The sequence below is a fragment of the Truncatella angustata genome (assembly GCF_020726525.1).
Source record: "Truncatella angustata strain MPI-SDFR-AT-0073 chromosome Unknown BKA67scaffold_7, whole genome shotgun sequence".
Lineage (NCBI taxonomy): Eukaryota > Fungi > Ascomycota > Sordariomycetes > Amphisphaeriales > Sporocadaceae > Truncatella > Truncatella angustata.
This window is the reverse complement of record NW_025763387.1, coordinates 671,861-686,392: the sequence shown is the minus strand read 5'-3', so window position 1 is coordinate 686,392 and position 14,532 is coordinate 671,861. Positions and strand designations below refer to the sequence as shown.

At 50.0% G+C, this 14,532-nt stretch overlaps 5 protein-coding genes across 5 annotated transcripts; 3 read left to right on the top strand and 2 right to left on the bottom strand.

Annotated features, from left to right (window-relative positions):
• Positions 1-371: 371 nt before the first annotated feature.
• BKA67DRAFT_661416 (uncharacterized protein) lies at positions 372-1,697 on the top strand (the record flags this gene model as incomplete). Its single annotated transcript, XM_046107807.1, has 1 exon — positions 372-1,697. The coding sequence occupies one exon, from the start codon at positions 372-374 to the stop codon at positions 1,695-1,697; it is 1,326 nt and encodes a 441-aa protein (XP_045954948.1).
• Positions 1,698-2,774: 1,077 nt separating this feature from the next.
• Positions 2,775-4,022, top strand: BKA67DRAFT_661415 (Alpha/Beta hydrolase protein; the record flags this gene model as incomplete). Its single annotated transcript, XM_046107806.1, has 2 exons — positions 2,775-2,862; positions 2,914-4,022. The coding sequence occupies 2 exons, from the start codon at positions 2,775-2,777 to the stop codon at positions 4,020-4,022; spliced, it is 1,197 nt and encodes a 398-aa protein (XP_045954947.1).
• Positions 4,023-4,304: 282 nt separating this feature from the next.
• BKA67DRAFT_364052 (uncharacterized protein) lies at positions 4,305-5,880 on the bottom strand. The gene is made up of 2 exons (XM_046096443.1): positions 5,195-5,880; positions 4,305-5,133 (listed from the first exon to the last, which is right to left on the bottom strand). Exons 1-2 carry the CDS (start codon positions 5,741-5,743, stop codon positions 4,588-4,590), a joined length of 1,095 nt encoding a protein of 364 aa, XP_045954946.1. The 5' UTR covers positions 5,744-5,880; the 3' UTR covers positions 4,305-4,587.
• Positions 5,881-7,979: 2,099 nt separating this feature from the next.
• On the bottom strand, positions 7,980-11,611 carry BKA67DRAFT_364014 (RNA polymerase II mediator complex subunit Sin4). The gene is made up of 6 exons (XM_046096442.1): positions 11,035-11,611; positions 10,711-10,982; positions 10,625-10,665; positions 10,315-10,573; positions 9,072-10,259; positions 7,980-9,011 (listed from the first exon to the last, which is right to left on the bottom strand). Exons 1-6 carry the CDS (start codon positions 11,193-11,195, stop codon positions 8,041-8,043), a joined length of 2,892 nt encoding a protein of 963 aa, XP_045954945.1. The 5' UTR covers positions 11,196-11,611; the 3' UTR covers positions 7,980-8,040.
• Positions 11,612-13,278: 1,667 nt separating this feature from the next.
• BKA67DRAFT_522605 (DHS-like NAD/FAD-binding domain-containing protein) lies at positions 13,279-14,306 on the top strand (the record flags this gene model as incomplete). Its single annotated transcript, XM_046098387.1, has 2 exons — positions 13,279-13,483; positions 13,540-14,306. Coding segments are annotated over 2 exons (972 nt in total), but the record flags the coding sequence as incomplete, so codon positions are not given.
• Positions 14,307-14,532: the final 226 nt, after the last annotated feature.

Genomic DNA, 14,532 nt, shown 5'->3' with positions numbered 1-14,532 from the left:
CACTATGTAAGTTTCAATCATGGGCCGTTGGATTGCTCGTCAGCTTTGTTAGATTTTTTGTAGGATCAGGTTCCTGGATCGACTCCACAGTTATTTTTAGTAGTGATAATGTAGCTCTGGGATTATTTTATTTCGGGTGATAATTTTCAAACAGCTGCCGTGTTTCCGCTTATTTTCATTATGGATCTTTGAGGTTAGGCTAGGCCTGAATGCGCTGTTCGGGGGGTTGTGCTTATGCAAATAAGCTGAACGTATACGATGGCTACTCGTATATATGGGCTCGCTACTCCTGTTGCTACACTTGTGCCAACATATTTGGGAGTAATGCGATTCGTAGAAGACCTGAGAAACAGTGCGACGACGACATCACGATGTCTACTCAAAACGACTGGGATTTCGGTCATACCAAAATCTACCCACTCACATTTCAAAGTCGAGGCATATCCTTTCCGGAATGGGTGTCACTCTTCACTCTCGCCCTGGCACCGCTAATTGCACACATTATTGCTGGAGCGCCCGAACCATCATATCTCTGCAAAAGGCGACCAAAATGGCACGAGCGCATCAGCCATTATAATCCGACATCTATTTTGTGGCGCTACGCTGCCATTGCCGACCGACGGATCCGAGCCAATGCCTGGGACCCATCCGATATGGCGGCGTCTAACGCTCTCTTTTGGACAGCGGAGGGTTGGGACGGTTCTGAAGCAATGGTTGATACGAGTCTTCCACAGTGTAATCAGCTGCCGGCCAAATCACGCATTCGGATATTCTCGGTGGAAATGCTCAAAACACTCATAGTCACTTTGCAAGGCGCACAAGCCATGACGCTGATTGCGTTAGGTGCCGCAAGAACGACGAGCGCACAGAGCGTCATCTCCAACATGGCTGTGGACTTTGTCTTCTTTCCCATTGCACTGCTTGGAGTCTTGCGTCTTCCGGCCGGGTTATGGCTAACAGAACACTTTGTATACGGCGCGTCATTCACGCGCCTGGAAGAACACAACCTACAGATTTACCAACATGGTAGCTACGTATCCAAGGACGGGCTGTTGGATTCTCCAGCTATTGTTGTGGAGAACCGGAGACGGTTTCGTCCATGCACGTTCTGGCCAAGCATTCTGTTTCGCGTGTTCTTCACGCTTTTCCTGCTAGGACTCCCTACAATGCTTGGCGTATACATTTTGCCTTGGGCTGGTGCGGTAAGGTTCACCACAACAAACTTCGTCGTTTGCATGTTTTACTTGATGTTCACTCTAGCAACGGCCGCGGTATTCATACGGTATCTAGCTGTCGGCGCAACGTCGACGGTTGTACCTTGCATCAACTCCGTATGGTACAAGGCTTATACTATGATGCTTGGTATACTGGCCTTGGGGATGATCATAGTGGCCTGCATAGAGACGCGAAAAACGCCATGTGGCAAGTATACCAGCTTCTCTGGCAGCGAGGGAGACTTGTTAGCCTGCTGGAGTTCAAACACGGAAGTATGGTTCCTCGATCCTGACCGCTACCACAATTTTGGTATCGCCCGAACCGTGCCACAAGAGTATGATCAAGGCACATTAGATTCGAAAGACTTCTGGGTGTACAACTTCACCGGGGTATGTCTCGGGAAGCCAATAGATCCAACCGGACAATTGGTTGTTATGGAAGCAGCAAACTTGGGACAGATGGTTTCCCCAGAGGCGACATGAGTTGAGCGTGGAGTTGTGACATGTATTTGGTATACAGAAAAGTATACCTCTGGTCTAGGTATCACAAGGTGCACAAAGGCGCAAGCACCGAGACTAATAACATAAAAGTTATTTCTGCTACAGGATAATGTGATGTGGGATGGGGATGGTATGACATGGTTAAAATAGTGTAACTCCTGATTTACTTCATTTATCATGACAAGTATCAGCGCCAGGTTATCATCCGAATCATATTTGATAATTTCAGATCATTTATCACTAATCACAATCAATATTTTAACAGACTCAGTGTCGCCGGCAGAATGGAGCTCAACACGTCCCAGGGCCAATTTTCTTTCCGGCAACATCAACTACGACAAGCTTGTTATCCGAGCTGCTGTCATTCTCCTCTCCAAGTCGTGAGACCTCAGATCCTGCTCCTACAAATAAATCTCGATCAGGCCGACGATCCTGGCGTATATGAGATATGAGATTCTTGGAGGGGGTGGTTCGATTACACAGATGCCACAATTGCGGATACCCGCGGCGCGAGAAGTGCAAGAGAGCAACCTCATGGTTTCCGAAAACCGTAGCCTTCATTACTCCACATGATGTACACTACCGATAAGAAGATCGAGGGAAAGCGACGGAGAAGAAGGGTCCGTTATGAAGGACGCCATTCAGCTATGTAGTTGAAATCGAGGATACGACATCATTTCAAAGGAATCCAGGAGCACTGTGGTGGGATTTGGGCTAGCCCGGCGGGCTTGATTAATATGCCGAGTAACGGTCTGGTAGCCATGGTAAGACCAATCTTGAATCAAAAGAAATTTAGCAGATGTACTAATACACGCCCGGAATGCTCCCCGCGTGTAAACTTTGCCCCGGACCGGTCCCGCGACTGAACCCGAAGCGACTCCGGACTTTCGGGGTTGCGGAGACAACCCACAGACAAGATCAAGCTAGCATACTAGCCGTTGTTTTAAAATGCCGAGGTTGTTGGGGTGTAAATGCAGCCGACACATCCGTCCCATGAAGGCTATTTCATCGACAAGAACCTGTTGTATGCGAATATCACCGGCCTGGGCACTGATTTCCATGACCACTGGTGTAACGGACGGCAGCATGAAACCTTCTCTTACCATTTTCGAGAAGCTCAACTTCGCTTTCAGATTACCACTAATTAGTATGTGAATTTCGGCGATGCGACGATTCGATTGCTGATTTCTCTCTCCAGTCCTTCCTCGCTTGATAATCAACTGTGTGCGATGCACGTGGCTTGCGTGGCGGCGAGCGCTCCCCATACACTTATATCTGCGCGTCGGGATCATCCGCACCATTCTTGGATGTCTCAAACCACGCGAGATCCAGTTTATAAGTCCGACGTCAGTCGAGACCTATGAGTCGTGGATGTCGAAGAAGACAGCCGCAGCTCGCCGTGCCAACGACATCTCGGCGCTTGACAGACTGAAGATGGACATCGAGATGTTGCCTGACGGCAAATCGTCCCTTTTGTGGATCGGGAATCGCAACAAGGCGTCAAAATACGTGTTGTTCCTCCATGGTGGTGGATATATTGCACCAATGGCACCTGGACACCTTGAATGGTGCTACCGTGCGTACATCGAAAACGATGTTCCCGGTGTCGAGGTTGCCGTTGCTGTCCTGCAATATACGCTCTGTCCGGATGCAAGGCACCCGTTGCAGATCTCACAAGCCAACGCCGCTCTGGGATGCATGTTGAATTCGGGTATTCGCCCTGGTAATATCGTTGTAGGAGGCGACTCGGCTGGAGCCAATCTCACCGCACAGTTGTTAGGCCACCTCGCTCATGGAAAGCCTCAGATCACCTTGAGCGAACCGCTCGCCGGCGCATTTACAGTATCTCCGTGGGTTTCGACATCGACCACGATGCATTCGTTCCTGGAAAACCAGTATATCGACATGCTCGCGTCGGAGATTGCAGCCACCTCAGCACAGGCACTACTAGGGGAATCTCAAACTCCACCGAGGTCGATTGAAGACCAGCGAGGATGGCCTATGCCACTTGACGTTGATGGCAAATGGCTTAATGACTGGGAGAAAGTGAGCAAGGCGTTGTATGTCACGGTTGGGTCACATGAGGTGCTGCGTGATCAGGGTGTCCTTTTCGCAGAGCACGTTCGTCAGAGAAACAAGGCAATGGACGTGTGTCTACATATTGCTGAAACAGATGCACACGACTTTGTCCTGCTTGAGGCCTTGATGGTTTTTGAAGCCGGCGAAAAAATGGCAGATATGCCAACACCTAGGTTAGATCAGCATCGGTCTATGGTCATGTCGTTCTTCGGACGCCAGGCTTCGTGAAGTGGACCTAGGAGACAAATCCTTGATCAAATTATGTGGCCATCTCTAGTGGTTGTACATAGCTTCTTAAAAGGCAACATTGTAAAATGATAATTGCAACTATGTGATGTTGTGCTGAACAAGATGAAATATGCTGATCAGAGACGTTCGATAAACTAGTTTTGTCAGCACGTGACGTGATGCAATTTCACTAAAGCAGGAATGAGACGATGCTGTTTGGCTGCTTGGATGTCACGCGCGGGTTTGCAACAAATAAACGTCTATTAATAAGTTCATCGCATGTCTTCCGTCTGTGAGTGTATTCAGTGACTTGTCGTGCCAGTCTTCTGTATATCTTATAGTGACGGATGCCCTACCTGGAACACCTTGCGCATTTGTAAGCTCACGGCTTGAGGACGACAAGACAACCCCACCAAAAGTTGTGACCTGTTTTGCAACCGCAATTACCCACTCCAATAAATGCAAGACCCTAACAAGTCTCATGGGTCGACTGCTACCGTCAACGCCAATTTTAAAAAGCAACACATAATTTGATCATGCTCAGTCTGAGTATTGACTTGGGTGATCATGCGCTTAGCAGATCCTTGACGCTCATGCCCCTTGCACCGGTATTAACGACCCCTCTCCGATCGTTGTTCAACATCAAAAGTGCAGCAGTGGCCTCTTGATCCAGGTCACGCTGTGGAGCTAATGCCGGGCTTGTCAGCGTCGAGTTTGATCCTGACGGGATGTTTCTAGCGTATCCATATGTCTGCGGTCCAAAGGCTGGGGAGGCCGCCGAGCTGAAGCTGTAGTGGCGATGGTCTGTCGAAACAGATGAGTATGAGCCATGCCTATTCTGGGTATCCTGTGCCAGCAGAGCGGGCGATTCTGACGGCCGTTGTGAGCGAGAGGTGCGTTCTGTCCATGTGGGCGATGCTGCTTCCGATCCTCCCATCTCCACATCTCCACATCCATCATCATCCTGAAGTTGTTCTGTCTCTAAGATATCGTAGTTGGCTGCTGGTGGAAGGACAAACTCGGTCGGCGTCGGTGCTGAGGAATGAGGGTCTCGTTGCAACTTAAGCTGAGCAACGCAATCTTCCAGATAGCGGACATATTCTATGGAAGCCTAGCCAGGAAAAAATGACGTTAGTTTTACAGACTGAGTTCAAGATCACCCCGTCACTAACCTGTAGAATGGCCAATTTGTGCATTTCTCCTGTACAAGCAGGAATCAAGTCCTTTAAGACTGCAAATTCCTCATTCATCTTCGACCTGCGACGCCTCTCAATAAGGCTGTGGGCCGTCTTCCTCGCAATCTTTCTTCCTGCTGCGCTGGTAGCCGAGGGTTGTTTCTTTTTCGTCCCAGAAGCCGCTGCACCTTTCGCCGTGGTAGATGTCTTTGTCGGAGTCGGTGGCTCCGCAGGCTCCTCCCTGGGCTGTGGCTTCATCTGTATGATCTTCCGAGATCTCGTAGGAGGGGGAGGCAGCGTGAAGGACTCTTTCTGCGCCGCAGACGAGCGCCTCCTTGACTTGACGGTCTCACTTGCTTGCACCGGATATGGGTTGTCCATGTTTGATGTAGTCTCGGAGCTGGAAGGGCGTGAGGCACCGTTGGCACCAATGGCTGAGGGTGGGAGTTCAAATGACATCTGTAGAGCCGACAGTTGCTTGACACCATCTTGACACTTCATCTCTGTAGAAGAGACTGGGGTTGGCGGCATCGTGAGTCGAGGCATTTCGAAAGCTGGGTAGATGTCCAGTCAACGGGTATCACTGGAGTACCGAACAACTGTCTTTGTACGTGATTGATAAAACTTCAGTGCAATCGACTTGCTTTCAGAGTATTGGTAGCTTGATGCTTTGCAAGGGATTATACCCGGGGGATTTGAATGTCTACACAATCCGTGGCCGTTGCTCAAGAACTTCCGTGTAAGCGCGTGACCAATGGTGGAACCGTACAAGAATGATATGAAGCAGAGAGAGATGAGATCAAGTTATCGTCCAAAACTTCTAGGACGACAAGAAGAGAATATCACCACATGTGAATGTCGAAGAGTTTAGCAGGGAAAAGGACGGTCCAGAATCTCTCACAAAACTGTACGCGGCACGATACTCAATTGAAGAACGTGCTTGCCAGAGATCACAGCGACTCGTGCTTAAAGCACTAAAGCCTGCGAGGGGTCGCATATCTTTCAGATCGTCTCTCTCACTTGAATGAGCACGCGACAGAAAGGTTGTCTGGTATTGGCTATGAGGTAGCCGGAGTGTGTTGAACCAATGAGCGAACGAGAGGGAGCCAATTGAGGCAGCAGATTCGAGCACGTGGGACTCTATCCTAAGAGCCCCGAGATGACGCTTGGCGTCGTAGGGGTGCCCTGCTCGAATCTAGAGTCTCAACGGCCTAGTTCATGCAGTGCCAGAAGCCACACAGGGAAACAATGGGCAAGATAAGTGGATGTGCCGAGCGAGACTGGAGCGCCAAAGAAAGGTTGCAAGAAGCTCAGGGTCTGCAGTCTCCCTCTGTAGGAGCATGAAGCCTGCAGATCAGACTTGCTTGCAAGTGTTTTGGACCGTGCAAGCGAATCCAAAGGCTGCAAACCAACAGCACGTGCTTCTCTCCAGACCCCCCACACTAATAAGTAATGGTGGATTCATTGCTTCTCCACCAAAAACGCAACCTTATTATAACGTTCACAATACAATCTGCCGCATCGTTGATAGGCGGGATGCCAACCAGAGTGGGCGGGCTTGCAATGTGCTTCAATCAACCCATAGTCCATACCCGCATTTCCCAAGGAGAAGAATTCTTTGTGCTTTCATTGAAAAGAGACCAGAGCTTTCTGAGACCAATATTGGAACAACGGCAGTCATCTCCAGTCGTATCAAAGTCTTGTCATCATTCATCGGATGTATTGATCTTCGGTTGAGCATCCATTTAAATATCAGTCGTCGTCCCAAGACACCCGTATTCGAAAGATTCCTTTGTTATATTTTGTGGTGACTGTTCCTGTCTTATGCTCTAGTTGGATTGCACAAGGTTCCACAAAGTTTTGACGAAACAACTGAACGATATGGCATTGGTCACGACGGGAGAACTCCCATCTCTGTAGGCTGTGCTACGGTGACAGAAGGTTGTTTGCGGTAGATAATGATATCATTGCTAAGTCAAATGCGAATAAAATAGCCAGGCTGCATTATGGTCCCGAACAGCGCCTCATGCTGTCCCTCAAGGCATGATTTCCAATCTCACGTCAATGGCAACGCGTCTTCGAACAACGAGATTCCCGGCAGTATGCCGCCGTACCATTCATACTTATCGACCAGCGTCGGCATCGGATGGCGATCTTCCATACTAAACGAATACGACAATTATTTTCGGTAGGTATCGGTGTCCAATTATTAATACAATTTGACGTCGACCTGGACGCTGACACGTGAAGGGCAAATGCATATCAGACTGTTCCTCTCTACCACCAATGAAATTTGAACAGCTTAGTACCACTGACGATGTAGCAGAACAGACTACTGTAGCCAGTGACTCACCAATGTCGCCAGCTCATCGCTCTTTGGTTCAAAGGGCAGTTTCACTGCTATCTGTTCTCAACAACAACAACAGCACGATCTGGTCGCAAATTCTCTTGATGGTAATAAACAAACCTCACCAGCGTCAAAACCGTAACGACGAACCCTTAGACCTGGGGCTCGATTCGTAGCTGGGCTCGTGCTCCCGGCAATTCGTCTGGGTACTGGCGGAGAACTAGTAGAGTTAGTAAAACGCAAACGGATAAAACGCATTTCGATTAAATAGTAATAAGAATAAAAACTTAATTCAACGAAACCACTGAAATAAACCAAATAAGTAAGTACTAACGTCCCGCGGCAAAATTGTGTCTTCTTTTTAATATTATAAAAAAGTAATATTTATAAAATTTAAATTTATTTATAAATAATTAATTAACATAGGATATTTACTATTATTATCACTAAAATTGTTATTCATTGTTATTATATCTCTACTATATGCCAGCTATACCTAACCCACTAGTTCATTCTTTCCTAGGATAGCCAATCGTCCAGCACAACAACAATTTCTTTGTTGACTCAGCACAAATGCAATACCTGGTTTAGCTGACATGAAGGGGGCGATGTCCTCCATAACGCTCGCACAGCGCACACATCGTCGCCATTCCACATCTGCCTCCTCACCGGTGGCGTTTGTCATCTTCCGCCCACGAAATATCTCCACCCGTTTGAAAAGATCGACCCTTGAAGCCCTCATTTTACGCGCCGCCAACACCTTCGGGTCATCGTCGACCTCAAGAATGTCATAGTTGCCGAAGAAGAGTTCAGCGGGGTTGCATTCGGTCCGGAATTGTGGGAGGTCTGTCTTGAAAAAATTCTTCAAAACCGGAAGTAGTGCGCCTCCTGGTGCACCCCCGAGAAGCATGGTGAGCTCGTTGTGCGCTTGGGCGCGCTTGATAGCTTCCTCTCCAACGGTTTTTGGCGCATCGGGATTAATCTTTTTTGCGGCCTCCATGGCACGTGCTCCGAGCTGGGAGAATTGTTCTTGGTATTGCCATTTGATGTTTTTAGCAAAAGTGCTTAACAGTTCCTCAAACTTGACTACTTGAATAAGTGGACTGCTTGTGTGACGAAGCATCTTATTGTATGCCGCGCGCAAAGCAGGCTGGGGTGCATTGGTGGACGTGGCGTCATGTGTTTCATAGTACTCGACAGCCTTGAGGGATATCTGGTGGAGATGTTGCATTCGCCGGCACACCGCCGACAGAAGGCCACGAATCGGCGAGGATAGAATCATGTGTAACGCAATATCGTTCTTCTCCAGAAGATACGTATTCATCTTGGAAAGTTCCGCTGCATTTAAAAACCCCTGAAACTTCTGGTCGTTGAGAAGACAGAAGAGTGAATCCACGATCCAACAGAGAAGGTCTATGGACCATTTGCAACAACCAGCTAGAGCGTCAACGACCTCTGTTTTTTTTTCTTGTCAGTCGTGAGTTACACAAAATGGCAGAGTATTCAAAGTTTGATGAAGGTACTTACCGGGCTCGTCCAAGGGAGTCATATTTTTCATGTGAACAGGCGCATTGTTGGCGATCGTGATCAAGATGACGATGCCGCGCAGATTCAAACCAAACATGGCCACTTTGCTGCGAAAGCCACGCGGTTGAAACTCACCATTCCACTCTAAATGATTGAGGGTGCTGAGGCATAGTTGTAGTAGCTGGTTGCGCACAAGACTGTCATGATGCGACTCTTCGGAATAGTCGACCTGGACACGCATCATGCGGACCATTTCATTCAGTAAGTCGTGTGAGAAACTGCGCATGCCATTGAATTGCCTTGCAACGGCAAGTATGTCATCGACATTATTATTCGACGCAGCTGCCTGCCCGATAGTCATGGTCAAAGCAGCCACGACGGCATTATACCGTGCTGCATTATCCGGGTTGTCTAGATCAGCAATATCGGCAAGTGTGTATTCGAGGCCGTGCCATTTTATACTATTGTCTTCGCGCAATTGTACTAGCGAGCACAATGTAGGAGATACAGCAGTTTGCAAGCAAGATTGCTCGCCGCTGTGAGTGAAGCCAGCCTCGTGAATTGAGTTGATGCGGTTGAGGTTTGCTTCGGTCCACGTTAGACTGAACGTGGTTCGATCCCGATATTCGACAGTGCCGTCACTATATGCAATGCAGATTGCGGTATTAAGGCGAACGAGACTGATGCCAATTACGATTTTCGTCAAGACAATGGGTTCTAACCTCTTCAGTCTAAAAGTAGGCGTCGGCGCAGCTCCCATACTATTCCTTCTTGGCCCAAGATTTTCGAAGCCGGGGTGAAGAGTTTGAGGTTGCTCCGTAGTGATCTCCCACCTATCAATGATACTTTGAACTTCCTGATTATACGGAGTATCCGGGGCCGGGACGAACGATCGTACCGTCAAAACGACTGGCCATAACCAAGCCTTGCTTGACTGATCGAGCGCTGGAGGTAACAACTCAAGACACGAAATCTGTGTCATAAGTGGGTCCAATGGTGACTCTGGCGAATTACCCGGTAGCCAGCTGGTAATAGCCGCATGTTTGCCTCTCAGTGCTGGATTCAGCTGTTGAGCGCCTGCTGTGGCGCCTTTAGCAGCGTCCTGTTGTACAAGGCCCCAGGCAAGGCCAACTTGAACTACCTGAAGCTGTCTAGAAGATGTGGCCAGAGCTACCCACATACACTTTGCTGACAATACAGTTAGGGTTGTGGAGTTCTGAGATGATAGACGAGTTCGACTTACACCTCGTGTCAGAAGTTACAGCTGCGTGTGTGACCAAGTCATCCGACGACGTTATACTTTCCAACTCCATTGATGTCTCCTGCATTTTGCTGTTGTTCTGCGCCCAGAACATCTTCAACATGCCGTTGGCTGTAACGCAGAAAAGAGCAGACCGAGTCGGGTTGGGATGATACGGTGCGTTGCTAATTGTAATAGCGGTCTCGAAGACATAACTGGTTGCGGTGCCCTCTTTGACTGCAGGTGCGTGCAGAGGATTGGCCTTGATTGTATTAGTAGAAGTTTCACCACATGACGAATCGGGACATGTTACCGAGTTTCGATGTGTCGGTAGGGTGTTCAGCCAGTACGTCCCTACGACTGAATTAAGGTCATCGGTAGGATCAGCGTCCCACTTACGGTGAGTTGAGGGGCGATTGATGTTTATGCTGAAGTTCACAATGGCCACCCTCCCCGTGGCGTCAATGATTGCGAGATCAGATGTCTGAGTTGGTGCCCAAGAGAGGTGCATGATGGGGCCACCGATCAGGTCACCCTCCGGTACGTAGATTGTGGGCTCACTCAAACCCCAGACTGCATCTTTCGGGTGAGCACGAATGTATCGTAGTTCGAGTGATCGTCCATCAGGTGCAATTGATGCAAGAGTTCCCGACTTTGACCATGCTAGACCCCTATAGAAAGCTTAGTAAGAGATAGAACCTGCAGTGATTCAAGGAGTATTACTGGCAAGATCCGCGGTTACGAAGATCGTTGATTCTCTGCAGCAATCGTTTGCCCGGGCGAGTCTGAAGATTCATTCCACCGTCTCCAAAAAGATCATCAACCCCAAGATCAACGTGCATTTCGGCGGGCGCTGCCATGGCTCCGTCGAGTATGAGCGGCATAATCTTTCCAGCGCGTGTGCCCCTCAGTTTGTCTTGGACGAGTTGAGCCCGGCCCAACTAGAACATCGATCGAGCCAGATGGATAGACAAACGACAAGCCTGCTCGTCAAGGCAGCTTCTAAACGTCTATCTATCTCGCCAAGCCCTTTGGAACTGTCCACAATAATATAGAACCAGGTGAATGCTCAAGTAAGGCTGAAGACTTCAGATCCGAATCTCCACTCCAGACTAACAGCACGAGGCAAGCGTTTGGACTGCCAGAGCCGCAGGGTTGATACAAGGATACAAGGATGGAAAGATGGTAGAATATGTTCGCACTGCTTAGTTAGATTTTTCTAGAGCAACCATGGTATCCAGAACTTAAGAAGCAACAAGCAACTGGTGTTAATTCAAGACAACCTCGGCTTGTACAATGACCGCTGCCCAGCAATAGCAATAGCAATAGTCAATTTAGGGACGAAGGGAGCAAGTGCACCCTGCAGCCAGATCGTGCGTAAAGGATCCGTGCTCTTTGGCATTACTGTGTAGACTAAGGTCAGTGGATTATCCGTCGTCGAAGCCAGCCACCAGACGGCAAAGGACTGCTGCAGCGACCGAGCCACAATTCCCCAGGAGAACCCCGAACGCCAGGCGTGCGCCACATGTAGTGTCTCTCGGGACCCAGATTTAGTCTGGTCTGACTGAGTCTCCACTTTCCCAAGGTTGGGTGACGTTTCGGCATCCCTGGTTCTAAAACCCTTGCAACAACCAAGCAGAGCGACATGGGTTTACGAGGTTGTCAAAGCAACCGTGGAGTCGGACATGCATTCCACTATGGGTCCATGGCGTAGTTCTACAGAAGTGAAGAAGTGAAGAAGTGAGGACGCATCAGTTTTCTGACGTCGACAGCGAGATGGTCTGGTCTGGTGGATAACTCGAGCGATTGGCATTGTTTCCTTGTCACCTTGCCTAACGTGGCCTTCAAATAAGACAATCTCGAGAGCTGCAAGACAAGCAGGACGATGCCGACGGCTAGCGGTAGCAATGCAGGCAAGTCAGTTACTCCATAGCGATGTTCTTTGCAGCGGGCGGGGGTCAGACGGCTTGGAAGTGGAAGATTCTTTATGATGCAGGAAACCAGCGCATTTCGATCCATTGGAGCGTTCGAGTATCCTAAGAATACAGACAATGGAATCTCAGCATGCGATCTAAACGGCCATGGTAGACACGGGTGCTGACAGAAGTGCCATGGCATCTTGCTCGTGGTGATCCTGTTGTTGCAGCCGGCCAAACTGATGGCAACATACAGTACGCCGTACCCCCTTACCGCTAGGCTAGTCTAGTGCTGAATGCTCTGCAGCCACCAGTCCCACTACACAACAAGTAATAGCGCACTGCACAACAACGCTCACTTGCATCCATTTGCTGGTGGGATCTGCAGCCGGCGCACAGAGTCCAGGTTGAGGTTACTGCTGTAAGACCCAGCTAGACTACCTAAGGCCAGGCGGAGCCGCAGGGACGGTGACAGATCCAACCACCTCCCCCGAACCCGAACCGAACTTTGGATGTTACCGCCAACATCCTCTCGCCTTGCTGCTCACCCACCCTACAAGAAGAACGCGAACACCACACGTCCATCCGCGGTCGCATGCGCATCACTCGCGCCGCAGTATACGCGCGATCGGTCCGGTTTCCTGTCTGCCCTCAAGCTATGACTCCGCTTTAGTCGCTCTTTCCCCTTCGACAGTCAACCCGCCAGGTTAGATTGTTCTTTCTTCCTCGCTCGCAGACCGCAGACCGCAGACCGCATATTGCACATCTCTCCTCAGGCCATGAGCAGGTACCCCTCGCGCTTGGAATCACTCGCACGCTCCTTAGGACTGTCGGCATTTCGAATTGAGTATCCAGTAGTCTACTAGACACCATGGATTCGTCCTCAGATCTTTCAGAACCTCCATCTTCTGACCCGCCTTCTTCACCACTGTCGGAATTGTCAAAGTCGCCCTCACTTTCGCCCAGATCCCGATACCCCTCGCCTCTTTCGACTGCACCCTCGGGCAGCGCTTCGCCCATGAAACCGTTGGCCTCTGTTGAGCCACCCGCCATGTCTGTCGGTGCCGACGCCCGACCAGCAAAGCGCCGGAGGATCGAGAAGAATCGCCCCCGAACGACCGAGTACCTAGACCTCCGCGCTGGTTACAGCCATGACGAAGACGATGAGGACGTCGTAGAGCGACTGACCTCGACACTGCGCCAGAAGAAGAAGATCGTCATTATTGCTGGAGCAGGTATATCGGTCTCTGCCGGAAGTGAGTATGCCTGTCCTACAAGTCACATGTGGCCACGACTAATTCTCGGCTTGCAGTTCCCGACTTCCGATCCTCTCACGGTCTTTTCAAAACGCTCAAGTCGCAGCACAAGCTGAAAGCTTCTGGGAAACAGCTCTTCGACGCCTCTGTCTACAAGCACAACGATTCCACGGAATCCTTCCATGATATGATCCGGGAACTATCGCAACAAACCAAAACAGCCAGGCCGACGCCTTTCCATCACATGATTGCCTCCATTGCTGAAGAAGGTCGATTGTTGCGACTCTACACACAGAATGTTGACGGCATCGATACGGCCATGCCGGCCTTGGCCACTACGGTACCACTGGCCGAGGTGGGCGGGGAGAAAGGTGCCTGGCCCAAAACCGTCCAGCTTCATGGCGGACTGGAGAAGATGTCATGCTCCAAATGTTCGGAGCTTTACGACTTCGACGGTTCCCTGTTCCAGGGCCCCGAACCGCCGCCTTGTCCTAGCTGTACCGCCATCGACAGTGTACGGACACTGCACGCAGGCAAGCGCAGCCACGGCGTTGGAAAACTACGACCACGTATGGTGCTTTACAACGAGCACAACCCTGATCAAGATGCTATTGCCAAAGTGATCAAGGCAGATACGAAGACCCGCCCGGATGCAGTCATCGTAGTTGGCACGAGCATGAAAATCCCGGGAGTACGAAAGCTGGTCCAGGATCTGTGCTACTACACCAGGTTACGCAGGGATGGTGTTGCCGCTTGGATCAATCTCGACCCCGAGCCCAGCGGCGCTGACCTCAAGGATTGCTGGGACATGGTGATCCAAGGCAAATGTGACGACGTTGCTACACTCGTGGGCTTGCCGCACTGGGACGAGAGCCCAGCTCTTGGGGATGACGTCAAGGTGGACGAGAAGAAGTTCGAAGAGGTCAGGCAGACTATTCGCAGCACGGAACTCGAGGTCCAAATCCCCAGATCGCCAGACCTATCAGCCTCGTCACTCAAGGACGAGTCGCGCGCCTCAACGCCGGCTGAAGCGAAACCACAGGTCCTCG

Bases quoted from the DNA above. Each gene is read 5' to 3' on its own strand.
- BKA67DRAFT_364052 (XM_046096443.1), bottom strand. From the start codon at position 5,743: ATGCCTCGACTCACGATGCCGCCAACCCCAGTCTCTTCTACAGAGATG. The intron at 5,134-5,194 runs GTTAGTGACGGG...TTTCCTGGCTAG, and splicing joins ACAAATTGGCCATTCTACAG to GCTTCCATAGAATATGTCCG.
- BKA67DRAFT_364014 (XM_046096442.1), bottom strand. From the start codon at position 11,195: ATGCCGCTCATACTCGACGGAGCCATGGCAGCGCCCGCCGAAATGCAC. The intron at 10,574-10,624 runs GTAACATGTCCC...AATACAATCAAG, and splicing joins TACCGACACATCGAAACTCG to GCCAATCCTCTGCACGCACC. The intron at 10,260-10,314 runs GTAAGTCGAACT...CTGTATTGTCAG, and splicing joins TGTAACTTCTGACACGAGGT to CAAAGTGTATGTGGGTAGCT.